This window comes from Leptonychotes weddellii, chromosome 16 (genome assembly GCF_054177405.1).
Source record: "Leptonychotes weddellii isolate Sample4059 chromosome 16, ASM5417740v2, whole genome shotgun sequence".
Lineage (NCBI taxonomy): Eukaryota > Metazoa > Chordata > Mammalia > Carnivora > Phocidae > Leptonychotes > Leptonychotes weddellii.
The window spans coordinates 42,316,668-42,343,994 of NC_138384.1; the positions used below are offsets into that span (position 1 = coordinate 42,316,668).

Sequence of the window (27,327 nt, forward strand, 5' to 3'; positions counted from 1 at the left end):
CTCTGGCTTCAGGGGGTCCAGCTGCCCTGGGGAGAAGAGGGGGTCCAGAGGAGAAAGAATCTGTACAAAGAAGAAAGTTCTTCCCATCTCTAGCCCCTTGCAGCTCAAATTCCACCACTGAGTTGCCGTGTAAGGAATCATCATTGCAATTCAAGAGCTAGTGTTGCTAATATATAAAGAGTTCTGGGGCGCCTGGGTGACTCAGTTGGTTAAGCGACTGCCTTCGGCTCAGGTCATGATCCCAGGGTCCTGGGATCGAGTTCCGCATCGGGCTCCCTGCTCAGCAGGGAGTCTGCTTCTCCCTCTGACCCTCCCCCCTCTCATGCTCTCTCTCTATCTCATTCTCTCTCAAATAAATAAATAAAATCTTTAAAAAAAAAAAAGAGTTCTGGTTAAGGGTTGAAGTTGCCCTCCTCCACCTCTCCAAATCCCGCCCCTCCAAAAAAAAGGATATGTTGAAATCCTAATTTCTAGTACTCAGAATGTGACCTTACTTGGAAATAGGGCTGTTGCTGATGTCAGTGGTTAAGAGGATGTCACAGTGGGGTAGGGTGGGCCCCTAATCCAATGTGTCTGGCGTCTTCCTAGGAAGATGATCATGTAGGGGGCGCCTGGGTGGCTCAGTCAGTTAAGTGTCTGAGGTCAGTTAAATGTCTGATGTCAGTTAAGTGTCTGATTTTGGCTCAGGTCGTGATCCCGGGGTCCTGGGATCGAGCCCCGCTTTGGGCTCCCTGCTCAGCGGGGAGTCTGCTTCTCCCTCTCCCTCTGCTGTTCCCCTCCCCCTGCTCATGCTCCCTCTCTTGCTCTCTCCCTCTCAAATAAATAAATAAAATCTTAAAAAAAAAAAATTATTTAAAAAAAAAGAAGATGGCCATGTGAAGACAGAGACACGGGGAGAAGGCCTTGGGATAGTGGGAGCACAGACGAGTTAGGGAGGTGTAAGCCAAAGACGGCCAGCAAAACCACTAGAACCTGGCAAGAGGCAGGAAAGACTCCCCCACGGGTTTCAGAGACAGCAGTCCTGCCGACACCTTGGTTTTGGATTTCCAGCCTCCAGATGCGAGACAGCACATTCCTGTGGTTCTAAGCCAGCGGGGTCTGTGATGCTTTAGAGCCACGGGAAACTAACACAGTTCCTGTGAATCAACAGAAACATTAGCACAGGACAGAAGAGGAAACATGAATGACTCTTATAAAAGTCGCACTACAATGCCATTTGCATCCGTTAGCTTGTGCAGGGTTACACCACCCCAAAACGGAGAGGCTTCAAGCAACACACGTCATGCCTCAAGGTTCTGGGGGTTGGCGGGGCCTGCTTGGTCTCGGACGTCCGTCCTTGTAGGTCCTTGCCCGGCCTGGCCGGGAGACCCGGAGCCTCCCTCCGCGTGGTCCTCCCCACTGCAGGAGGCAAGCTCATCCCCACAGTGGCGGCAGAGGGGTCCCAGCAGCGAGGTGGGGACAGCGGAAGCTGCAAATCCTCCTGCTCCAAGACTCCCAACTCATGCAACATCGCTTCTGCCACCTTCTCTGGTCAAAGCGAGTTCCAAGCCTGGCTCAGAGTCCAGGAGAGGGGAACAGACCCCATCTCTTGACAGCACGAGCTACGCAGAGTTCATGGCCCTTGGCGTCCTGCCACGCCCCTTTCCCCTACAGGCTGGCAAAAAGACGACAGCTGGGTGACACCCAGAGTCGGTGAATCTGTATGGAAGCGGACACTCCCTTACGCAGCCGGTGGGAGTACGAGCTGGCACCGTCCCAGGAAGGGTGATTCTGCGGTTGCTCTCAAAAATGACAAACGTAGAAAAGCCTTTTGACGTAGTAAAACCACTTGGGGGAACTTGGCACACGTCTCAAGTGATATTGGCACAAAGTTCTTCATTGCTACACCGTTTGTAACATCCAGCGATGGGAAAATACAGAACCGCACAAAGGTGCGTTTATCCACCGGTGGTGGGGGGGAAGGGGGGAAAGAGGAAACTGTAACTCAGGTTGCGTTATTTTCAAGTGGAGATTTTAGGGGCAGAACAGTGTTTTACTGCTTGGGCCTTCGAGGGGGGTGCGTAGTAGGCCCACGTGCCTGTGTGTGCGTGATGTAACCCCTCCCACGGCCCCTCACCTCCAGGTTTCAAATTAAGGGCAAGGACACGTCCTTTGCCTGCCTCCCAACCCTTCCCACACTTCACCTCATGTTTGTGTGGCTCCCAGCCTGTTTGCCCAGCCTGAGTTATCAGCTGACCTTTGAGGAGATAGGCTTCTAGTCAACAAAGCACCAAGAGCTGCTCCCTCCTCCCTGACTCCAGACTCCACAATGGGGGATTGACTTACTCCCTCTTCTTCCCACTTCTCCTGGACCAAAGGGCTCTGGGTCCACCTGGGAAGGCGGTGGGCCTCCTCCCTGCCAGAGCACCCCACAGGAAAAGCCGCCCCCTTAGGCACAAGCTCCTTGATTGTACCTGCTGATCGAGGCCCCCCCCGGAATCTGGAAGGCCAGACAGGCCTGTGACTGACCGTGGACGGGTCCTTTCTCTTGTTTGGGATCTCTCCTCTGAGCCAAGGGGAGAGGCCAGCCCCAGCCTTGCCTGGCACCCTGCTGAAGGATGGTGACATACATCAACTCATTTAATCCTCCTGGTGGGCCTTTGACACAAGTCCTCCTACTTTCCTTGTTGGACAAATGAGGACACTGGGGCTATGGTAGGTGACATGACCTGCCCAAGACCACCGAGCTTGAAGTGGGCAGAACTGGAACTTGAACCCTGGCCATCTGGCTCCAAAGTGCTCATCCTCTTCTGGATGGGCATGTGGTTTCCTTAGAGCCTGAGCATCACTAGCACGAATGCTCCCAACACTCACTACACAGCCACCATGTATCCAACATTGTCCATGCCAGTTCAGTGGACGGACGCACTGAGGACCAAAACAAGGGAAGGGATATCCCCAGAGTTATACCTCAGAGGAGAGGCAGGTGGGGACTCAAAGCAGTGAGGAGGTGACTGTGACGGAGACCAAGCTCTAGGGCCCCTCGTGGGGTGCTTGAGATCGACCTTATTCCCATTGAACAGATGTGCAAATCAAGGCTGCCCAGTCCAAGGCAGGGGCAGGAGGGAAATGCAGGCCTCCTCTGGCTGGGGCAGGCCATTTTCCAGGTAAGGGAAGGGGGCTGTCTTCCCTCTTCTTTCTAGGTGAAGCCCTTCAGTCAGGTCTGAGAGGCCTGGGTTCAAATCCTGATTATGCCAATGTCCTCACTGGAGTCGGGCCTTCGTGACTCCGAGACTTGGTTTCCTTTCCTATACAGTGGGGAGAAATTCAGGGCTCATTTCAACTGTACCAGCTGTTAAAATACTGAAATACTTCCAGATCTGGTTGGTAAAAATCTGTTATCCCAAGAGCCTGAGCGCCCCCTCCCCCTCCCCATGGCCTATCTGGGTCCCCCCGGGGCACCTCCATGTCCCAGTAACTCAAAGTTAAACACCAGGCCACTGGAGACCACCAGGCCACTGCCCCAGCTGTTGTGCAGAGCTGTGACTGCCACATAGCCTGGCCTGTCCCGATGGACAGCAAGTATTTGGAACCCTGTCTCCCTCCCGGGATGAAGGGTAATGGCTTGTAGGACTATTATAAGGATTCAGTGGGTTAACATCTCTCTGGAATGACCGGGTGCTTGTTAATAATAGCAGTAACAATGCCAGCACGCCCATCTGTCTTTCTTTGGCCTCAGGAGTAGCTCAGGCTTCTCCCACATGCCTCTCAGGCCTCAGTTTCCCCATCCCCATGCTCCCTAAGCCCCTGCTCCCGGCCAAGTGTCCCAGGGGCCAGGATGGCAGGTGGGGCCCCTATCTCCCTAGGCTGTTTGCTCTCTCTCTCTTCTGGGGCTGCTACCCTAGCCAAAGCCCTTGAATAAAAGGCCAGGTCACCTGTGTCCTTCTTCCTCCGCTCTAGCCTGGATCATGCTCCGGCTCCTCACTGCTCTGGCGCTCTTCGGGGCGCTGGCCACCCCAGCAGGTAGGCGCATTGTGTGTGGTCCCCGAGAGCAAGAATGAGAGCAAGAGCGAGTGCGAGCAAGAGAGGCAGTCCAGGTTCACATGCGTGAATCCAGCTTCAGGGTCTGAGGCCTGAAGGGGTCCCAGTCCCTTCTCCCTCGGCTGGCTTTTTGTCTAGAAGAGGCAGCCGAACTGTGCTTGAGGCCATAGTTCTGGAGCCAGGCTGCCAGGGTTCAAATCTTGGCTCTGCCCCTTCTTTGCTGTGTGACCTCTAGCAAGTCACAGAACTTCTCTGTGCTTCCGTTTTTCCATCTGTGAAATGAGGGTGATGATGACCCTGCCTCAAAGAGCTGTTGGGGAGGAAAAAAAAGAGCTGTTGGGGGCATCCATGGAGTTAATATGTTTGAAGAGCTTTTTAAGAGCTTAGAACAGTATCAGGCCATACGTAGCCCTGTCCGAAGGGACTCTTACCGAGAGCCGAGAGCAGTTACTGTTCCTTACTTTGCCTACCTGTCTCCCCGTTGGTTCTAGTTCTGCCCCTAAGTTCTAGCACTTAGCCAGGATTTCACTGCGTGATCTTGAGGGAGACTCTGAGTCCACCTGCTTTCAGTTTCCTCGTGTAGTCATCTATAAGCGGCAGGTATATGAATGAGGCTCGGCAGGTGTATGAATGAGGCTCGGCAGGTGTATGAATGAGGCTCGCTGGTTTCCAACCGTGCTTCTTCGAGCCTCGCGGTTTCTTGGAAGAGCCCCAGGTGCCCGGACAGACACATGCCCCCAGCCTAGCCCAAGAAGGGACATTCCACTTTTATACTTTCAACTCCAGGCTTGCGAGGGAGATGTTTGGAGAAAATGTTCCCCGGGGAGAACTGGTAGATGAGCTGGAGATCTCCCGAGGCTCCGGCTTAGAGATGCTGATCCCTGCCTCCCAGCTTTGCTCACATTGGGAACTCCGGTCACATACCTCTAGGAAAACGTCCCTTGATCTCCCAACAGCCCTCCCCCATCCCAGCCCTTAGTCCTATTCTTGAATCCTGTGTGTGTACACATGCCTGTGTTTTTCTTCTTAAATCGCAGGCTCTGATCACGCCTCTCTCCCCACAGGGACCTCCAAGACATGTCCAGCCTGCTCTCCAGTGGGAAACTGCACCGAGATAACCTGTCCTCCGGCCAAGGAAGCCTGCTTGTTTAGCCAGATGCAGCTGGGTGGGGGACTGAACAGGGGCTGGGTGGAGGACCGACAATGTGGGTGGGCAGGGGTTGGGAGGGGGAGGCATGGAAGAACCACCCTCGGACTGGAGGTTGCACGCTTTGCCTCATAGCTCAGCTCCGGGCCACTGGGGTGGGGGTGGGGCTGCAGGGGGCTTCCATGCCAGCTGAGATCCCAGACGGACCTCTGGGGGACTGCTACAGACGGGGCTGTGGTCCGGGGGTGGGGGGGTGGGTGGCGAAGAGTCTCTAATATCTCCTCCTCAACCTCGATCCCCAGAACATGGGACTGTCATCAAGAACGGGTCGTGTGTCGCCCCTGGGGAATGCCGAGAAGGTGTCTACGCCCTGACCTATGGCCCTGACTCGAGTCTCTGGGTCAGCACGGCCTGTTGTGAGAATAACTGCAAAGGGGCCACGCGACAAGGTTTGTTGGCAGGACTTGGGGGGCACACCCCCAGGTAGGGTGTTGTGGGAACTTGGCCTCGATTTCCAGCTCTGCCTGGCTGACCAGGGCAAGGAGAACCTCAGTATACTCATATGGAAAATGGGTGTGAAATCAGCTTTGCAGGGGTTGCCTTCCAGCACAAGGCTGGCCCGTAGCAGGCCCTGGAGAAATTGTGGTTGCACTCACTGAGTTACTGGGGGGCTGGAGAGAAGCCCCAAGGTTTTATTCCTCCTTAGGAGAGGAGCACCCCTGAGGGCTAGCCAAGTGGAGCAAGAAATGTAGGGGTGGCAACGGGCCCAGTCTAGGGTGAGGCCAGCGAGGCCCCAGGGTGCAAAATTTAAGGAGGCATTCACTTTCAGGCGCTGACTGTGCACTTGCATGACCTTGGGAGGGAGCGCCTCCTCGCTGGCCTTACTCCAGACCTGGCTCTGAGCAGTGATAAAGATCACCTTTTGTTGCTTGGTTATTTTTCCAAAGAAGGAATTTGTATTTGGCAGGTGTAGCAACAGGGGGAGATCCGAGACAGCTTCATACTTGGGGCTACTAGCCAGCCTTTCAACCACCTGGGATTTCCCTCTTCCTAAAAATTGTGCCGCTCACCAAATAAAACAGCCAGTTCTAAGCTGAGAGGCTGGCATGCTCTGCAGTATATAAAATGCCGGTTATTATAACTGCATTAGACAAAATTCCTATGTGTAAAGAAAGATCAAAGGGACTACCTCGGAATACTTTGAGTAATGGCTTTTGCTGGACAATCTACTGCAGCGCCGCCCAGTAGAAATGCAATGTAAACCATATACGTAATGAAAGCTTTTCTAGTAGCCATGTTAAACAGTACAAAGGAACAGGGAAAATTAATTTTAATAATGTATTTTATTTAAGGTAACATATCTAAAATATTCTTTTGACATGTATATAGTCAATATAAAATTATTAATGAGCTATTTTGATTGTTTCAAACTAAGCCTCTGAAATCTAGGGTGTATTTTATGCTCACAGCCCGTTCCAAAGGGAACAAACCGTTTCTTTCTTTTTTTTTTTTTTTTTAAGATTTTATTTATTTATTTGAGAAAGTGAGTGAGTGAGAGAGAGAGAACACAAGCAGGGGGAGGGGCACAGGCAGAGGGAGAGAGAGTTTCAAGTAGACTCTGCACTGAGTGCAGAGCCTGATACAGGGCTTGATCCCACGACTCCGAGATCACGACCTGAGCTGAAATCAAGAGTCAGACGCTTAACTGACTGAGCCACTCAGGCGCCCCTCTTTAGTCAACTTCTGTTTGCCAATATTGCCGTATAAACCCACATGAAAACGATTGGTGGTTTAGTTTTGACTCAGGAAAAATAAGCTTAAGCAGTTGTCTCTTAAATGTTTCAGATCTCTAAGAAAGCTCTGGAGGTGGTGGAGGCCACAGCCCTGCTCTTTGGCAGAACACCCCAATATCTTAAAACCTAAAATAACAAGATCACTTTTTCATCGCTTTTGGAATTCAGTGTGTTCAGGGGAGGGCTTTTGTCAGCGCGGTCAGGGCTGTGTCTCCAGAACAAGGCCTGACACACAGTAGGTGCTCAAGCAATGTTTGTGGAGTGAATAATAGAGCCCATAGGATTCAGCCGGAAGGTTTACTTAGGACAAATGACCAGTGTGGGGCAGCCGCACCTTAGGCTCTGTTTGCTGCTCCTCAGAATATGTCTTCAGGGGTTGGAAGGAGGTGGCTGAGACGAGGCTGGTCCCACTTCGGAGGAAAATGCTCTGGATAGTGGTTGGGGGTGGTGGTGAGAACAGACGGCTGCGGGGGAGGGGTGTCTCAGCCTTCATCCCACCCTGACCACACCCACTCCCACCAGAGGTGGCGCCCGAAGCCCAGCTCAACGGAGTGAAATGTCACTACTGTGTCGGGGATAAGTCAGCCTCGTGTGACTCCCTCTTGGTCATGAACTGCACCGGCGATCAGACTGTGTGTCTCACCCTCAACGGGACATGGAATGGAGGTAAGGGTTCCTTCTCCTCCGGAGGTACCCGGATGGCAGGCCTCCCTTCCACCTGCACGAATAAGCGTCGAGGTTCATTTGCACGTGCGTTCTGGTTACCTATTGCTCTTGAGCAAATCACTCACAAATAGTAGCGGCTTAAAAGAATGGCCATCGTTTTATTAGCTCTCCTAGTTTCTGTGGGTTGGGAATTGTGGAAGAGCTCGGCTGGACGGTTCTGAGTCTCTCACGGGATCCCAGGCAGAGGGTGGCCGGAGCTGGAGCTGCAGGGCCCAGAACAACGAGGGGCTTGCCAAGCATCTCACACATGTAGAAGCCGGGTCTTTCGAACGTGGTTTCTCTGCATTGGGTAGATTGGGCTTCCCCACATCATGGCTGCCACCCCCTTTACATGGTTGACTGAAGACTTTAAGTGCAAGCATTCCAGCAAAGAAAGTGGTGGCTGCATGGTCTTTTATGGCCTGGCCTTGGAAGTCCCATCATGTCATTTTACTGTGTGTTATTGGTTGATACCATCACAGAAGTCCATCTGGTTTCAAGGGGAGGGAGCATAGGCCCTCACCTCTTTCACGTGCCAAAGAATTTGCAGATGTATTTTAAAAATCACCGTTACGTGTTTGCAAATGGTTGGAGCAGAGGCTGTTTGAGCGAAAGGCTTGGAATAGAACCACACTGACCAGAGGAGAGACTATTAAGCCAACAAAGTGACAGGGAGAAGTCTGGGCTTCTGCTCCTGGGAGACCGGATCCTCTGAAGGGTCTTCCTGGTACAAACAGCGGCATACAGAGAAGGTGTGAGGCTGGGGGTGGGGGGACACAGGTGGTGGGAGTAGTCTGTCTGGGGGGGCAGTATTTTATCACTGCCATTGTTTAGAAATGCTGTAATATGATGATAAAAAGGAGCAGACTGACATTTAGTCATTATTATTATTTCTTTTTTTAAAGTAAGCTCTATGCCCGACGTGGGGCTTGAACTCAGGACCCGAAGATCAAGAGTCCTATGCTCAAATAAGTCAAACAGAGAAAGACATGTATCATATGACCCCACTGATATGAGGAATTCTTAATCGCAGGAAACAAACTGAGGGTTGCTGGAGTGGGGGGTGGGGTGGGAGGGATGGGGTGACTGGGTGATAGACACTGGGGAGGGTATGTGCTCTGGTAAGTGCTGTGAATTGTGCAGGACTCTTGAATCTCAGATCTGTACCTCTGAAACAAATAATGCAATATATGTTAAGAAAAAAAAAAGAAGAAGAAGGTAGCAGGAGGGGAAGAATGAAGGGGGGGAAATCGGAGGGGTGGACGAACCATGAGAGACGATGGACTCTGAAAAACAAACTGAGGGTTCTAGAGGGGAGGGGGGTGGGAGGATGGGTTGGCCTGGTGATGGGTATTGAGGAGGGCACATTCTACATGGAGCACTGGGTGTTATGCACAAACAATGAATCATGGAACACTACATCTAAAACTAATGATGTAATGTATGGGGATTAACATAAGAATAAAAAAATAAAAAAAAAACATATGAATCATAAAAAAAAAAAAGAGTCCTATGCTCTACTGACTGAGCCAGCCAGGTGCCCCTAGTCAGTTTTATTATTGTTTTTAAATGTTCCACAGGGAGTACACCCCCTTAGAGCCTGCTCCCATTACTTTCCCCCGTGGTATGCCACTATTTACAGATCAACCTCAACCAAATATGAGCTCACCTTCAGAGCTCATGAAATGCACAAGGGAACAAATCACCATGAGTGAGAGCAGAAGCAACAAACAAGAGATGTAGACTCGTGAGGAGCTCAGCTCTCGTAATTATCAGCTGCGGAACATAACTGTATGTGACGTATTTGAAGGAATAAAATTAGAATCGCAAAAAATGAGCAGGCATCAGGAGGTTGTAAGAAATGACCAGGCAGATTTGAAAATCAATCATATAGAACTATCAAGAGAGATGGGAACTTTCAGACAGAGAAAGTCTGAAAATCAAGGTGGGAAGGCTTTGGCTCTGAGTCTCTCCCTGCAGCTTCCCCATGTTTCTGCAGGGGGTCCCCAAATCCTGAAGGGCTGTGCTACCCCAAATATCTGCCACCTGCAAGTGAACACGACCCTCGGCCCGGAAGCATCTGGATTTCATCTCATCAGCAAGCCTGAATGCGACTATGTGGCTACTCCCACCCCGCCAGGTGCCTTGAACCCTGACTTCCTGAGATTCTACCTTCTCTGCCCTTCCCAGATTCCACATGCCCTTCCCAATCCTATGCATTTCCAGGGTATCCCCTCCCCCTACCAATAATGCTGTCAGGAAGTGCAATTACCCATATAAGAGCACGTACACACACACACACACACCACTTAACACACCTAGAAGCAGAAAATCCTGCTGACACACACCCACACATCCATAGACATCTACATCTGTATCCCGGCACCCAAAACACACTGACAGAGGAGTACACATTTCTGAACATGAGCACCCTGTTGTATAAATGAGATTAGAGATACAAACTCTGTTTAAACGAGAAATCTCATGGTCTTTTTCTTTCTTTCCTTCACTTCCTTGCTTGTGAGAGAAGACAGATTTGCCAACAGTATTCTTTCGGCTTAACAAAGAACATGGACAGTAAGTTTTGTCTTCCGGAAAAGAGAGATGCTAATTGAGATTGTATTTACCAGGGCAACAGTTTTGTTTTGGTTTTTTTTTTGAGACAACTGAGCAGAATCACAGACGTTTTGGAGGTGAGAAAGGCAATTTTCAAAGCTGGATAGAGCAGCATTCCCTCAGCTGCGGGGATGCAGAAGCCTCTTTTGTTAGAAACGGCACAGTGAAGACAGATCTGCAATGCAGAGGAGAATCCATTCTCCCTTTGGCTTCCTCAGATTACCAGCTGTTGGAGTTTTACTTTTGTTTTATTTTTATTTTATTTTTTTAAGATTTTATTTATTTATTTGACACAGAGACAGACACAGCGAGAGAGGGAACCCAAGCAGGGGCAGTGGGAGAGGGAGAAGCAGGCTTCCCGTGGAGCAAGGAGCCCGATGCGGGGCTCGATCCCAGGACCCTGGGATCATGACCTGAGCCGAAGGCAGTCGTTCAATGACTGAACCACCCACGCACCCCAGAGTTTTACTTTTAAAAACTAAACAGTGGATTAAATTAATGATCACAATGAAGGAGGGAAAAAAAGGTGGACCCAGGAGCTCAAAATGTATGATATGACAGGAGAAAGGGCAAAACAGGAAGACAGGACATGGAATTTTTGCATATGCGGTCCCTACAGGCACGTAACACATCGGGCAGGGACTCCTCTATCGTTGGGTCCGTGCATATGGACGGGTACAAGCACACAAACGTATAAAAGTACAAAATATACACAGACATGCTGAAACACTTTATCAACATCTGCAGAGACATTCACATCTGTACCCCAACATCTATATCCAAGCTCCCTAAACCTCGCTGGGAACCCAGACACAGCCAGACACAGAAACACGTTCAGACCCACAAAACCAGCCTTATATGTGTCCACATAAACAGGTGCTCTGTTCGCACAGAGAGGCACCTAGACCCCTTCAACCCTCACACAGGGGCCCACGGAGCTGCACGCAAACACCCCTACCCCTCCAGAGAGTTCCAGAACACACAAGAGTTCAACAGTCAACAGTAACGTAGTTTGCATGCACGAGCACGCAGACCTATTTCCCTGTGTGCCTGCATGCTCGTGCATGCAAACTACATTATTGCAGACGCGCACACACGCAGCACATTTATACCCAAGTGCTCAGAAAGGTACACACACACACACGGAGATTGTTCTCCAGCTGGCTTATCTTCCTCTCTCCCCGGGTCCCCCTGCAGCTGCGACTCTGACCAAGAATAAGGTCACCACCTGTTTCACCTGCTCAGGCATCAGCAATTGTGACGCTGTCCTCTGCCCAGCAGATAAGAACTACTGCCTTCAGACAGTGGGCACCCTGGGTGAGTGTTCCACGGTTGGGTGCGGGAGGCAGAAATGGGGCCTGAGACACACCAAGACCTCTCCTTGCTGCCCACCCCCCATGTTTGCTGCCCTGACTCCAGCCATGGAGGCCAGAGGCTGGTTGCCGGGGAGCATGTGGGTTTAAGATCTGATGCCACATTGCTGTCATTATTTATGGCTGAAGAACAGATCAACTCAAGACGTAGAGGCCTAACTAGTCACAAAAGAACAGATACCGTATGACTCCTCTTATAGGAGAGACCTAGGGTGTCAAGGTACGAGAATGGTGGTAGTTTTATGAAAAGTTCTAGGGGCGCCTGGGTGGCTCAGGTGTTGGGCGTCTGCCTTTGGCTCAGGTCGTGATCCCAGGGTCCTGGGATCGAGGCCCACATTGGGCTCCCTGCTTGGTGGGGAGCCTGCTTCTCCCTCTCCCACTCCCTCTGCTTGTGTTCCCTCTCTTGCTGTCTCTCTGTCAAATAAATAAATAAAATCTTAAAAAAAAAGCTTTTAAAAAAAATAAAAAAAAGTTCTAGAGATCTGTTGCATAACAATGTAAATACAGTTAACGCCACTGAATGTACACTTAAAAATGCCTAAGAGGGTAAATTTTATATTAAGTGCGTGGTTTTTTGTTGTTGTTGTTGTTACAATTAAAAAAAAAACTTTGTGTCTTAAAACAACAATTAATTATTTCTCACTATTCTGTGGGTTGATGAGGCTCAGCTTAGGCAGGTCTTCTCCTCCAAGGGGTGAGGTCTCCCATGTGCTGCATTCAGCTGAGAACCTGGTGGGGCCTGGAACATTCAATACAGCCTCTCACCTTGTGGGGTGTCTGTGCATGTGGTCTGTCATCATTCAGTAGCCTCGCTGAGCTTCCTTACAGTATGGTGGCTGGCTTGCAAGAAGGAAGAGGTAGAAACCATGGGCTTCTTAAGAGAGAAGCCCAGAGCTGGTCCAGTGTCAGTCCTGCCTTGATGAGAGCAAGTCTCTTGATGAGAGCAAGTCACAAGGCCAGCTCAGATTTGAGGGGTGAAGAAATGGATCCCACCTCTTGGTATGGGAGTGGTAAGGTAAGATGCAGAAAAGCGCTGGGGATGGGAGATCAGCTTGCAGCCATCTTGGTATTTAGGGCAACATTCTGGGCAAGGAGGCCTCCGTCGGTCTGTCCCATAAAGGGAAAAACTAGACTCTTCTGTAAACAGGAAGAGGGGTTTGAACTGGAAACCAGCTCTTCTCTGTCTCCTTCTAGCAACATAAGGAGGGGTAGGAAGGATAGTGTACCAGGCCCGGAGGTGGGCATTTCTGGGATCCTTGAGAAGTTTCTGGCTAAGCCCGTGAGGTGCTCGTAGATAGGTCAGGAGACATCACAGGTACAGAGCCATCCTGTTCATTGGAACCCTAGTGGGAGAAGGCAGAAGAAGGAAGGCTTTCTGCACTCTGTGTCTTGGTGAAAAATGATAGGCTTTGACTGTATTGGGGGGGTGGAATCTTAAGCAAAGTGAATGGTGAATACCAACAATGACACCCAGAGGGATTTGGGGGGTTTCTAGTTAGGGGGTGGCTCATGATCACCTTTCCTCACAAGCCTGCCCTCCCCATCTCTCCAGCCTTAGGGGAAGGTAACTCTGTTGTCTGGAGAAGTGGTTCCTGCGTGACCTCCAAGGACTGCAGATTTGGCAACTCCGTCTCTGCCTTCACCTACAGCGTTGACTTTGGCTTCTGGATCAACTCCACCTGTTGCCAAGGCGACTGCCAAGAACTCACTCCTCTCAGTACGCCGCTACCAGAAAGCAGTTGCGGGTGACCAAAGGACGCAGTGGGGTGACTTTGGAGGAGAGTTTGTCCTGAGTTGAGGAAGGCAGGCCGGCAGGAGCATCCCCATTCCCCAGCCAGGCTGCCCGAAGGCACCCTGACCCCAGCTAAGTGGGAAATCCCAGGAAGGTCATCCCCCTGTGGGAGAGCCTGTGAGTGTACAGAGGGCCCTGGAGGTTCTGAGAGTCCTCCTCGCTGACTGTCACCCTCCCCTCTACAGAAGTTCTGCCAACCTCACACACCCTGAGCGAGTTCCTGTGTCCTACATGTCCTAGCGGCCAACCGGGGCCCTGCAATTCCTCCTTCTATATGCAGTGTCCCAGTGGGGAGACGGACTGTGTCCAGCTGGACCTGGTGCTTGTAGAAGGTAATATACGTGTGTGTGTGTGTGTGTGTGTGTGTGTGTGTGTGTATGCGTACACGCGTGCCCAAGAACGAGCCTGAGCATGTTGGTTTTGGATTCGGGCATGCCTGAGTTGGGGGTCTCTGAGTCCATGAAACTTCTGGATGGGTACTGTCTGAAAGGAATAGAATGCAAGCCACATGTGGAATTTAAAGTTTCCGAGGAGCCACATTAAAAAGTAAAAAATAACAGATGGAATTAGTTTAATATTTTATTTAACCCAATATATCCAATAGTTGTAATTTCAATAGGCAATCAATATAAGAAGTTATAAATGAGGTATATTACATTCATTTTTTTCCTACTAAGCCTTTGGAATCTGGTGTGGATTTTATACTCACAGCCCATTTCAGTTCAGACCAGCCACATCTCTAGTGCTCGATAGTGGTATGTGGCTAGTGGCTACTGTATTGAAAATTCTAGAACAGGGGCACCTGAGTGGCTCAGTCAGTTAAGCGTCCCACTCTTGATTTCGGCTCAGGTCATGATCTGAGGGTCGTGGGATCAAGCCCCGTGTTGGGCGTTGCACTCAGCAGGGAGTCTGCTTGAGATTCTCTCTCCCTCTCCCTCTGCCCCTCTCCCTGCTCGCACTCTCTCTCTCTCAAATAAATAAATCTTTTAAAAAAAGAAAGAAAATTCTAGAACATAGTAAGTGCTGTGTATGACATTTCAGTGAATCTACGACCATCATGGATCTGCGAGGAACATACCCCAGTTCGGGGCAAACTGAGACAAATACAGACTGTGCTGTGAGGTTTTTTTTTTTTTTTTTTTTTTTTAATGGAGAAGGTCAAAGATAAATAAAGGAGTGAACAGTTTAATAAATCCCATGTGCCCTTCCCCCAACCCCAGTAATCATCCACTCACGGCCAATCTGTTTCATCTCCACTCCCGCCCCACATTATTTTGAACGCAACCTCAGATATCATATCACTCGAACCCTAAGTATTTCCATACATTTCTTTAAAAGATAAGGACTTAAAAACAAGCCACAATTGTTGTGAGGTGTTGTTCCTCCTTGGTAAAATAAGACAGGATCTCTTTCATATCCCCCACCAAATCCTCAATAAACCGGTTACGTTTGTATATTAATATAAGAATGGATCACATCGTACCATCTTCCATCATATGTAGCTCCGAGGAAGCATAGGAAGAAGCTGAGAAAGCTGTGCACCAAGTCCGTTGGAGGGGTGTGTGAAATAGAGTGACCTCCCAGGGTCACAGTTATTAATACATTCAGTATTATGAATATTGAATACAAGTAAAAGAAAGCCTGCAACATACATGTAAGGTATAAAGAGTAACAATGAAAGGCACAGTGGGACCAGGCTCCAGCTTGAGGATCCCAGCATTTTCCGGTGAGTTTTCCCGAAGGACGTGGGGCAGAGGGCCTCCCCAGCCTCCAGGGCTGGCCCGCTCCCACGTTTCCTGTTGGATGTGACAGTCTTGTCTTTTATGAAAACTCGGCGATGGTGTCGCTAGCAGATCCCAAGGCTCTGTCCGACCTGGGGAGACAGGCGGCCCCGCGGGGCTGCAGGGAGTTGCGGGGAAACGGGCTTGGTCAGGGGCCCCCTCCGAAGCCCGGGCGCGGGGACCGGGTCTGGCCGGGCTGGCGTGCGGTGGCAGGTGCGTGTGCGCAGCGGGGACACCTGCCGGCGCGCAGCGTCACGAGCGTCCTCCCCGCGTCTCCGCAGGCGGCCAGAACGTGAGTGTGAGCGGCTGCGGCTCCCGGGACCTGTGCGATGCCCCCGCCGCCACCGAGGGGCTGCTGGAGCTGTCCGGCCACCGGCTGGCCCGCCGGCCCCACTGCAGCACCAGCCAGCGGGCCGTCATGGACTCCAAGTGCCGCTCGGGCGCGTCGCCCGGCCTCCGCCTCGCCCTGTCTGTGCTGCTGGTGGCCCTGGGCGCCGCGGCCCTCTCCTGAGCAGGCCCGCCTCGACCGCCCTCGCCCCGCAGCCACTCAACCCCGCTTGTGTCCCACCTCGCTAGCTGGCGCCCTGGCTCCCCGCTACTTCCGGCATCTCTAGGCCTGGAGGCTTCTGGTGAGAAAAGTCAGAAACCAGGAGGGTGAGCCTCCTCCCTCAGACAAAGGGCTTCCCCAAGGCTAGTCCTCTTTCTTAACACCAGGGTCCCAAAGGCTATACCTCCTCCCTCAGACTAGGCTGTACTTCCGCAACCTCAGACTAGAGACGCCTCCATGGGCCCCAAAGACTAAGCCTCCTTCCTCAAACTCAGGGGTTCCCAACACCACGTTACTCCCTCCGACTAGGGCTGTGTCTCTTTTCCCGAACATTGGGAAGCAGCTCCTTCTGTCTCCCTCTTTAGGGTCTAGCAAAGCCTCGGGCGGCCAAGATGGGGTTTGAGGACCAAATACACCCTCTTCCCAGGCTTTTAGAGCACCCCTTCCACCCCTACCACAGTCCCTCTTCTGTCTGGGCTCAGTCTCCCCACTGTCACCAAATGTGAATGAATCGCATCCCACAATGCCAAGTGGTTTGGGTTTCCTTCTTGCATCGCAGCCTCAAACAGGGCCCTGATGTGGTCTGCTCTCTCCTTCGGGGATGCGAGGACCCGAGGGGACCCGCAGATGATGGTGTCTGGGAGCCGGGGGTTGGGGGGGGGGGCATAAGAGCAAATGCTTAGTCTGAGTGAGTGTCATTTTTGAGCCAGCATTGGACCCAGAGGATTGAGCAGAGAGGTAAAGCTGGGGAACTCAACAGGAGGCGGGAGGCCAAGAACCATTTGCTTTCAGCTGAAAGTAATACAAAGTCCAACAAAAAGAACTGAAAGCATTCACTCGGTGCTAATTAGACAAATATTTATTGATCACTTGCTGTGTATCAAGCACAGTTCTAGACACCGAGGATACACAGTAAAGAAAATTCTCTGCTCTCAGGAGGGTTATGTTTCAGTGGGGGAGACAGATTAATAAACACAGTGCAGGGAAGAGGAGTGGGGGAGGCCTGCAGAAGGGGTGCACTTTTATAGGAGAGGCCTCACGAGGGTGACATCTGAGTGAAGACCCAAAGGGGGTGAGGTGGAGGGCCATGCAGGTGTGTGGGGTGTGGATGGGGCCATTCCAGGCAGAGGGAACTGTAAAGGCAGAGGCCCCGAGGTAGGAGCAGTAAGGAAGAATGGAGGTAGGGGCCCCCAGGGGTCATTAATTCAGTGGTTCAAAGGAGTCACTGAGAACCGAACTTGCTGCCCTCCCATCCTCAGCATGTTGCTGTGTGCATGATGGTGGCCGGAGCTCCAGCATCGTGCCCTCATGGGACCATACCCAAAGCCGGAGGAGGTGGCCTCCCATCCTTGTCTTCCCAGAAACCCTGTCCCCTGGCCGACTTTCCTCATGTCCCCATTGGCCAAAATGGAGCCAGCCAATCCCTGTCAAGGTGATGGTAATCCTGATTGACTTCACCTAATCAAGATTCCATCTCTGGGGTTGAGAGAGACCTCTCATAAGGTACATGGCTGCCCCCAGATTTTGCACAAAATGGGGTTTTTTTTTTTTTTTTTTGAGATTTACTTATTTATTTTAGAGAGAGAGAAAGCACACAAGCAGCGGGGAGGGGCAGGAGAGGGAGAGAATCTCAAGCAGGCGCTGACTCCCCACTGAGCAGAGTCGGACTCGGGCCTCGATCTCACCACCCCGAGGTCATGACCTGAGCTGAAATCGAGGGTTGGCCGCTTCACTGCCTGAGCCACCCAGGCTGTGTGGCCAGGGCTGGGGCCACGCAGGAGGCACCCCGGCCAGTTCCATGGATGCGGCCAGAAGCGGGAGTGGGGGAGGAATGCTTCACCCTCTGACCTGGAGTGCTTCCTCTTTGCAAAGGTCAAGTGGCAAAGGGGCCTGGGAAATGTAGTTTTCCAACTCCCAGCCTCAGTGTGATAGGGCAGAGAGGGGTGGATACGGAAACGAAGAACCATGACATTGGGCCAGTCCCTTCCTCTCTCTCAGGCCCGGTTTCCTCGTCTGTAACGCGGGAGTAGTAATTGTCCCTGAAAAAGTGAATGTATCTAGATAGTGTTTAGCAGGTAATAAGCTTTCAGTGGATGGTGGTTGTGAGGATGCTTTTTGTCTTAGTCAGCTCGGGCTGTCATAACCACACACCACAGTCCCTGTGACTTACACTACAGACATTTTCTCACAATTCTGGAAGTTGGAAGTGTGAGGTTAAGGTGCCAGTGTGGTTGGGTTCTGGTGAGGACCCTCCTCCTGGTTTCTGGGTGCACGCTTTCTTGCTGTGTCCTCACGTGGCAGAGACAGGGAGCTTCTACTGGTCTCTCCCCATTTCGTGTAAGGACGCTAATCCCATCACGAGGCCCCGCATTCATGACCTCTTCTAAATGATCTCTCAGAGGCTCCACTTCCAAATACCATCATCTTGAGGGGCTAGGGCTTTCATCTATGAATTTTAGGGAGACACAAACATTCCCTTCCTAACACTGCTGAGAGAGAAAAGGGAAGGATTTGTGGTGAGCACCCTGTCGGTGTTTCAGATCATTTATCTTAATGCCCTATGACGTAGGCGCTATAGACCCTCATTTTGCAGATAAGGGATGGAGACCTCTGAGTCTCCATCTCAAGGTCACGCATCAAGTAGCTAGACTCATCTGTAGCTACTGATTCATGATTCCTGTGGACTGAAGGGTCACCGGGCCCAGTGTTGAAGGATGGGGATGTCCTTGTAAGGACTCTCCACACAGAATCCATCAGCCTCACCCATAGTGGACATGCCGTGTGAGTCGGAAATAAACTGTGTTGTTGTTGTAAGACGTCGGGAATCACCTGGCCCATCCTGACTGGTACAGAGATCACAGAGGGAACGGAAGGCAGATGTTGGGGGGTAGAGCCACGCATCTCAAAACTGCCGCCTTAGACAGGGTCGTGGTTAAGATCTCTGGACTCAGACTTGGGTTTATAGTGTGGCTTCACAAGTGACCTGTTGTGTGGACTTGGAAAATCTCGGGACACCTCTGAGCCCTGCGTTCCCATTTGGAAGAGGGAGGTAGTAATCGTTTGACCTCCCATTACTGTCAGGTGTGCCAAGCAAAAGGCTTGGCACGTCCTAAACTTTCAACGGATGGAAGTAGTCACGTCCTAGGGTGTTACTCATCACGACAGCTGTACTATTTGTTATTTGTGTGAAAGAGACAATGGAGGATCGCAGGAGAAAGTGCTAGTAAGTGGTAGCCATGGGATTTGAACCCACATCTGCCTGATTCTAGAGGATAAACTTTTGCCCCCATTAAACACTGAGGAAATGTCAAAACACACACAAGAGTAGAGAAAATAGTATAATGAACCTTCAGTTATCTATCCCACCCTCTACCTCCCCCGTGTCAAAAATTACCCACATTCTGCCAATTATATCCCCTTTCCTTTCTCCTTCCCTCCCTCCCTCCCTCCTCCATATCTTCCTCTCTTCCTCTTTTTCTCCCTCCATCTGTCTTCTCTTCCTTCTGCCCTCCCCCCTCCCTCCCTTCCCTTCCTACTCCTACCCCTCCTCCCTTCCTTCTGCTTTGTGCCAAGAAGTTTTAAAACAAATCCCAGACATCGCGTTTTCCCCAGAAATACCTCATTGTGCATCAGAGCCTGCACGCATAACCTCTGCATTACGTGTCCTTCCTGGGAGGGAGGACAGACTAAAATAAAGCAGAGGGGCGCCTGGGTGGCTCAGTTGGTTGGGCGACTGCCTTCGGCTCAGGTCATGATCCCGGAGTCCTGGGATCGAGTCCCACATCGGGCTCCCGGCTCAGCGGGGAGCCTGCTTCTCCCTCAGACCCTCTCCCCTCTCATGCTGTTTCTCTCTCTCTTTCTCTCAAATAAATAAATAAATAAAATCTTTAAAAAAAAAAATAAAATAAAGCAGAGAGCTTCCCTGACCTGACCTGCCCGCATCCCTGTCCATTAGCAAAAGGCCCTGGAATGTCCTGGCCTTCCGGGGGAGGGTCCCCCCTCACCCCCGGGGGCTGTGGTATTCTTCCCAATCTTCATAGAAAAATCATGTCAGAAGTGCCTATCTCGATATGCAGATGGGAGTCACACCCAAAAGAGAGATGGTGGTTAAGAGTGTGGACTCTGGGGGCACCTGGGTGGCTCAGGTGGTTAAGCGTCTGCCTTCGGCTCAGGTCACGATCTCAGGTTCCTGGGATGGAACCCCGCATCGGGCTCTCTGCTCAGCGGGGAGTCTACTTCTCCCTCTCCTTCTGCCCCTAACACCTGCTCCTGCTCATTCTCTCTCTCTCAAATAAATAAATAAAATCTTTAAGAAAAAAAAAAAGTGTGGACTCTGGGGGCACCTGGGTGGCTCAGTTGGTTAAGCGTCTGACTCTTGATTTCGGCTCAGGTCATGATCTCAGGATCATGAGCTAGAGCCCCGAGTTGGGCTCCACGCTCAGCGTGGAGATTCTGCTTGAGATTCTATTTTCCTCTCGCTCTGCTCCTCCTCACTCTCTCTCTCTCTCAAAAAACAAAACAAAACAAAAAAACAAGAGTTTGGACTCTGGTCCCAGTCTGTCTGGGGTCATAATGCCAGGTTTGCCAGTTACTAGTTCTATGACCTTGGGTGAGGACAATACGTGCACAGAAATCAGAGTTCAATACAAGTAAATAATAGCCTTTAACTGCTATCACTGGGGAGGGGGAGCGCCCTCTGGGTCACACGGCCCAGATGTGTGTTTGGGGGTAGTAGAGTGTGGGATAGATATCTGATAGATAACCCCTTTCTTTCTGCTTACCCAGTATGGCCTCCTGTCTGCCTGGATGGATGCCTGCTTTAAGATGGGGTGCAGAGGAGCCTGGGGTGGTGAGGAAGGAAAGAGATGTTTCTGTGAGATTGGAGGCCCAGGGGATGGGGCCAGGATATGATCCACCTCGCCTGAGCTGGGAGCCTACCGAGGTGCTCAGGAAATGCTTGCAGGCAGAAATAGCCATCTGGTGACCATGACCCTGGAGTCCACGGGGTTGGGGGTGTGGAGGGGTGAGGGGTAGGGGGGTGAGGGGGTGCTGGGAGTCGAGCCTGAGCAGAGAGTTTAATTTTATTGTACATTCCTAATTTTCTGTAAGGGCACCAATGTGAGTATATTATTCAAGTTTTTCAAATTTATTACAAATTACTTAAAACGTACAAAAACAGAGAGTAAGCAGTGTCTCTCACCGCTCAGCAGACAGGAAGCATCAAAACAGCTGCAATCCCCCGCGGCCCCTTCCCTGACCACTGCCTTTCCTCCTTCCTCTCCTGAGATAAGTGCCACCCTGAACACCATACTTGTAATTTTGCTACAAATATACATGCTTTGAATTTTTCCCCTTTTCCTTTTCCCTCCTCTCCCTCTTTCCTCCCCGTAGGCTCTCCCCAGGGACCTCCCCCTCCCAGGGATTTCATGTTAACAGGCTCCCCGAGCTCCTCCTGTTATTCCCCAAAGTCAAATAATCCGCTATAGACGTTTGGTGCATGAATACACATCGATACATACGTATGCATGTGTTGATACCCGTCTATGTGTAGACACATACACACATACACATGTATGTTGGTCTATAAGGGTGTTTTGGTCTTTAATAGGATATTAGCCATCACTCTCTGCATCTTGTTTCCCTCCCTCAACAGCACCTCGTGGAAATTCTCCAAGTCTTCTGATTCACCCCCTTTCAGTGGCTGGATGGTGTGGTCTTCCTGGCCCATGGAGTGGATGTACCAACATTGATTCAGTCGCGGTCCTACCGATGTGTGGTCGTGTGTGTGTGTGTGTGTGTGTGTGTGATGTATGGTTCCCTTTCTGCCCCTCCCCATCATCAGAGTCAGCCGTAAACATCCTGATGACAGCAGTGTATATGTTTCTGTATGTCTTTAGAAAATATCTGCTACATTTTAAAAGTTTGGATGACATATGTCTTTAATGCATTGAAAGACGATTCTAAAATGTAAAATGAAGTGGAATCGAAAGTTAAGAATGAAAAGACAGAGAATCGGGGTGGGGGGTGTGTGGGCTGTTTGAAGGAGCAGCGTCGCCTGCCTTCCCTGGTGTCACGGTGCCACGTTTACCCAGCTGAGGCCTCCTGGACATCCCTTCCCCCCCCAGACTTCAGGAAGCAGTCAATTAAACTGCTTCAGCCCTTGAACATCTATGGGATAGATTTTCAGGAGAAGGGATGTGGGTTGGAAGGAACGTGTGCTTTTAATTCACTAATGGGTGATGCAAGCTTGGCCTCAAGTGTTTCTTCTTTAGCCCGACCTTCTCGTGGGGGCACCTGATTATCTCTCTGCAAACAGACCTTGACTTCCCAACCCTCCCTCTTTGCTTACCACCTTCAGGAAACAGATCTGCCCTACCTCCCTGACCCTTCTCAGCAACATCTTGGGGTTCTGACCAGTGCCATGCTGAGCCATATTGAAGCCTGATGGGAAAGGCCCTGTATACATACTTTGGCTTCTTCTTAAATTTTTTTTTTTCCCAGAACACTAAAGTAGTTGAAATAAATATTGAAAAAATATAAGTGGGGCATATTAAAATTCACATTATTTTTATTTGATTTATACCAAGACGGAATTTAACATAATTTTATTTCAGTGTAAGTTAATTAAAATTTATTTAACATCATCATTTGGTCAAGAGAAACTGTCAATCATGAAAATTCTCTTGATTGAAAATACAATAAGGGGAGCCGAGGTGGCTCAGTCAGTTAAGCGTCCAACTCTTGGTTTCAGCTCAGGTCATGATCTCAGGGTCGTGAGATGGAGCCCCACGTCCAACTCTGTGCTCAGTGCAGAGTCTTCTTGGGATTCTTTCCCTCTTCCTCTCCCTCCTCCTCTGTTCCCTCCCCTCACTCCTGTGCATGCACGCACGCTCTCTCTCTCCCCCCAAAATTCTAAAACAAAATGTGATAAGCCAAGATGCAGATTAAAAAAATACATATTATTGATGAATTCGCTTCCATCAAAGCCAGGGGTGCACGTTTTTCCTTTTGTTTCAGGCACCAACATGGTCCAGCATGGTGCTGGTCTTTATTTAAAATTTTGGGATCTTCTTCATTGAAATATCATGGATTTTTGCATTAATTTTTATTTTTAAAAAAGTATTACATTACAATATCATTTATCTCGATAACTGAGTTTTTTGGCACCCCCTTAAATTTTGCACCTAAGGCCAGTGTCTCACTTGTTGGCCATAGTCCTGGCCCTAGTTCTAACCAAACTGTGTCACTGAGTGCAGAAGGATCGTCGCCTCATCCCTGTGCCCCTTTCATGACACTCTCCAAAAGGCTTCTGATGCTCTCCCAGGTAACAGGTGTATATATCGTCGCTGTGGACTATCATGATCTGGGCCCTGATTGCCTCTCAGATCTCATCTCCTAGAACTCTCTCCTCAGTCACTCTGCTCCAACCACACCAGCCATTGTGATTCTCCCCCAGACACATGAGACTCAGTTCTGCCTCAGGACCTTTGCATGTCCATGCCCTCTGTCTGGAAAGCTCTTCCCCCTGATGTCCACATGGCTTGTTTCCTTACTTCATTCAGACCTCGGCTCAAATAGAATGTCAATTTCTCAGGCCTTCCTGCACCACTCTATCAAAAATAGAACACTTCCTCCCCTAAGTCACTTGGCTATTTAGTGGCCTAAAGCAATGCTTTACTTCCCACAAGTCTGTCCCACAAGTGGGATATTCTACGCTCAGCTGGTTCTTCTATTCCCATGTGGTAGCAGCTGGAAGTCAGTGGGGACCTGAATGTGCTGGGTGGCTTCTGTCTCTCCATGGGGTCTCTCCAGCTGGGTAGCAAGACTTCTACTTGGTAGCTCAGGTTCTGATAAAGGGAAAACAGAAGCCACCACCTCTTAAGCCTGAGCTTGGAAGTCCCAGAAAGTCCCTTCAGCTACATATCGTTGATCAGAGCAAGCCACAAGACCCGCCCAGGTTCAAGGGGAGAGGGCAGAGACTCCCGCTCTTGGTGGGAAGAGTGGCATGTGCCTGCAGAGATGGGAGAAATGGTTGGCGGCCATAGTTACAGGTAACCTACCAACCTCATCCTTGCTTTCTTGTTCTTTTTTCTTCTCACTCTTTGATACTACCTTATTTTGGTTTATTATCTTTCTCTTTCTCAAAAAAATATAAGCTCCATGAGGGTAGGGGCCGTCTGTTTGTCAGTGCCTACAACTGTGTCTAGCCAGTACGTACTGGAATGGATAAATGAATGAATGAATGAATGAATGAATGAGTCCTTGGGGACTAGCTTCCGGTTTCCTCAGGATTATGGCGAATGGAGACAAGGTGAAGACCACATGTGTCGACGTTCCTAGGGAAGTGCTTTAGGCTTTTGAAGAGACACAGAGGGAGGACAGGGAGGAGATGAGGGTTAGGAGTAGGCAGGAGAAATGGGAGGAAGAGGAGGCAGAGGACCGGGAGCTTTGTGAGGGAGGCAGGGCCTGGGACACAGCAGGTGTTCGGCAAGTGTGTGTTCAGTGAATGAACTTTCTCCAAAAAGCCTTCCCCGACGCCACCCCATCCCGCGCTGGGTCAGGCATCCCCTTGGCTCTCACGCTCGTCTGGGGACTCCATCCCGACTCTACCCCCTGTGGGTTGTCTCTGTCAGGGGAGGGTTCTGTGACCCTCACTGGACTCTTGTGAGTCCTGTGCTGGGTTCCGAACATCAACCAATGGGTCCTTGGTGCACAATGATCATGTGCTGGGGAAACTGCCCCGCTGTGGGAAAGGGCTGTCGCCGTAATTGCTGTCCCCAGCCTGGCAGAGACCGAGTGGACACTCAGGAATCACCTTCATTGATTCTAAGATGCACTGCCCCCGCCCCCACGTTTTAGCAATTCTGAAATCAGGACGAGTCGCAGCTGATGGCACCTTACAAACACCGTCAGCCAGGAGGCCATTGTGACACGGCTGTCACTGCCTGGAGGTGATAATGGAGCTGCTTTTAATAGCATCGTCCCTGCTCCTGATGGCACGGAAGGACGCGGAGTGTGGGAAAGCAGGGGCGACCCCTGCTCAGAGGCAGAAGTGAGCCCACGGAGTCAGACTCTGTGGTTAGGAACAGCTTAGCCAATTTATTTCCCTTGTATTTTCCCAGTTAGATGCGCACACAGTGATATATGATAAAAAAAAAAAAATCTGTGTTTTCCACGTAAGTCTATAAAGAGTAAGTGTGAAATAAAAATTTTAAGTGATAAGGAAATGTCATGTCCTATTCGTATTGGCAGCAATTTGTCCCCCTGTTAGTGGGATGGAAAACGATGCAGCTGACGACCAGCACCTCCTTCCATCTGATTATACAGGAAACCCGTGGAAAGAAGGAATGAATAAATGTGTAAATCTCCTTGGTCTCTGTCTTCCGCTCGATTCTGGTCTCAGCTCCTGGGTTTTACGTCTGTCTGGGGATGACAGGTGGGAGAAGAGAATTCTAGTCCCTGTTAAATGAGCTACCTCACCTGACGGGTTTCCCACGGCGCTTGGCACGTTGTAAACACCCAGTAAGTGGGCGCTCTGCCTCGTGTGTGGCCGTATCAGCCGCCCCCAGCAGCCTGCGAGGTCTGTAACGGCAGGGATGAGTGCGACTCACACCTCTGGACCAGTACAGGGGACTGGCCTAGGGCCAGGTCGAAGCAAATGTTTGTGGAGTGACCAAATAACCGTGTGAATTACTGGGTGAATGAGAGCTCTCTGTCAACTCAGGGTCTTTGCACGCGCTGGGCCATGGCCTGGGATGCAACTCCCTAGCAGGCCACCAGGCTCACAGATCTCAGCTCAGGTGCCTTCTCCTCCAGGAAGCCCTCCCTGACCCCTAGGCTGGGTCAGCTGCCCCCTTGGCGTTCCCACAGCCCTCCGGAGTCCTCCATTCCAGTCCTGGGTCGTCACTGTCTGCGGATGGATGGGACTTGCATGGGACAGAGCCCAGGGCTGTCTTGGTCATTGCTGCCCAGGATGGGGCCTGGAGAGGTGCTGAAGGTATGATGAATGAACACGGAAGACAGGCCAGGAGCTGGTAGAGGTGCGCCTGGCAGCGTGCCAGCCTGCGTCGGATGCATTTCTGCAGGTGCCGGGCACTGTCTTGGCCCTCAGTCACCCCGGGCTGTGCCCATCTCCCTCCCCTCTGACCCGGAGCCCCCTGAGGGCAGAGCACTGGGGATCAGGAGCAGGGGCCGAATGAATGAGGGCTGTGAAGGGGGAGGTGGGCTCCAGGGGCCACGGCCCGTGTGTGTTGTCTGCGTGTAATGGAGTCTCTCCTGGGCTGCAGGTCTGTGTGTGCCTGAATGTGTGTGGGCTACACATTGGCCTGACTTCTGCTTTTCGGTAATAACTGTGTCGGAGGGGGCGCCTGGGTGGCTCAGTTGGTTAAGCGACTGCCTTCGGCTCAGGTCATGATCCTGGAGTCCCTGGATCGAGTCCCGCATCAGGCTCCCTGCTCGGCGGGGAGCCTGCTTCTCCTTCTCCCACTCCCCCCTGCTTGTGTTCCCTCTCTCGCTGTGTCTTTCTCTGTCAAATAAATAAATAAAATCTTAAAAAAAAATAAAATAAAATAACTGTGTCGGAGGGTCCGGGACTCTATACTTTCCCTCTTGGGCCGGATGCGCGTGTCTGTGAATTTAGGGGAGGAGTCCAGGTCTGTGTGTTTGGTGTCTGGGAACATCTGCAAATATTTTTTTTTTTAAAGATTTTATTTATTTATTTGACAGAGAGAGAGCGAGAGAGGGAACACAAGCAGGGGGAGTGGGAGAGGGAGAAGCAGGCCTCCCGCCAAGCAGGGAGCCCGATGCGGGGCTTGATCCCAGGACCCTGGGATCATGACCTGAGCCGAAGGCAGACGCTTAACGACTGAGCCACCCAGGCGCCCCTGCAAATATTTTTTAATCGGTTGACCTTCGGCTCCCTCCCTGCACCTCCGTCTCCGCCCCTTGGTCCCATTTCTCTGGCTGTGTCCTCTCATCCCCTCTGTAACCTGAGCTTCTGACCTGTCTTTCCCTGGTTCTCTCTGAGGTGGTTTCTCGCCCACTTGGTCTTCCTGCCGGACGCTCCCTCCGCTTTTTTCTTGGGGAGTCTCCCTTTGTCTCGGGGGCCTTTGCCTCAGCCTGTCTTCTCGTTCACATGGCTCCCTGCTTCCACTTCCCAATTTGTCCCAGTGCTGCCACCTTCAGGGGTCGTGAGGAAGTAGAGGAGGGAGAGGGACAGAGGGGACCGGGGTGTTACACTAGAGTGGGCACTGAGCTGGGGTTTGGACGGGCTAGGCTGGGCAAGGGGAGGCCTGGACACCAGACACTGGTCTGGGGAGTGGCCCTGTGGGGCTGCGGCACGGGGGCCAGTCCTGGCCAGGGCAGGGCAGAGGCGCGCTGGCAATGTCCCTGTGGGTGGGCTCAGACCTGGCCTCTCCCCACAGCCAGCGCCGGCGAAGTTAACCAGCACCCCCAGAGCTTGCACAACACGTCGCCGGGCGGTAGGTGAGTAGACAGGGCGGAGAAGGGGACATGAATGACTTGTTTGGGCAACAGTCCCCTGGAAGGAGGAGA

At 51.1% G+C, this 27,327-nt stretch overlaps 1 protein-coding gene across 1 annotated transcript; it reads left to right on the forward strand.

Moving 5' to 3' along the window:
* The first annotated feature begins 1,415 nt into the window (after nt 1-1,415).
* Nucleotides 1,416-15,738, forward strand: LOC145717711 (uncharacterized). The gene is made up of 10 exons (XM_081807900.1): nt 1,416-1,931; nt 3,940-4,002; nt 5,085-5,186; nt 5,470-5,616; nt 7,483-7,626; nt 9,665-9,805; nt 11,479-11,598; nt 13,207-13,371; nt 13,632-13,778; nt 15,509-15,738. The coding sequence occupies exons 2-10, from the start codon at nt 3,948-3,950 to the stop codon at nt 15,736-15,738; spliced, it is 1,251 nt and encodes a 416-aa protein (XP_081664026.1). The 5' UTR covers nt 1,416-1,931; nt 3,940-3,947.
* Nucleotides 15,739-27,327: the final 11,589 nt, after the last annotated feature.

Coding starts and splice junctions, on each gene's coding strand:
- LOC145717711 (XM_081807900.1), top strand. CDS start 3,948: ATGCTCCGGCTCCTCACTGCTCTGGCGCTCTTCGGGGCGCTGGCCACC. Junction 5,187..5,469: donor GTTTAGCCAGATGCAGCTGG/GTGGGGGACTGA, acceptor CTCGATCCCCAG/AACATGGGACTGTCATCAAG. Junction 9,806..11,478: donor GGCTACTCCCACCCCGCCAG/GTGCCTTGAACC, acceptor GTCCCCCTGCAG/CTGCGACTCTGACCAAGAAT.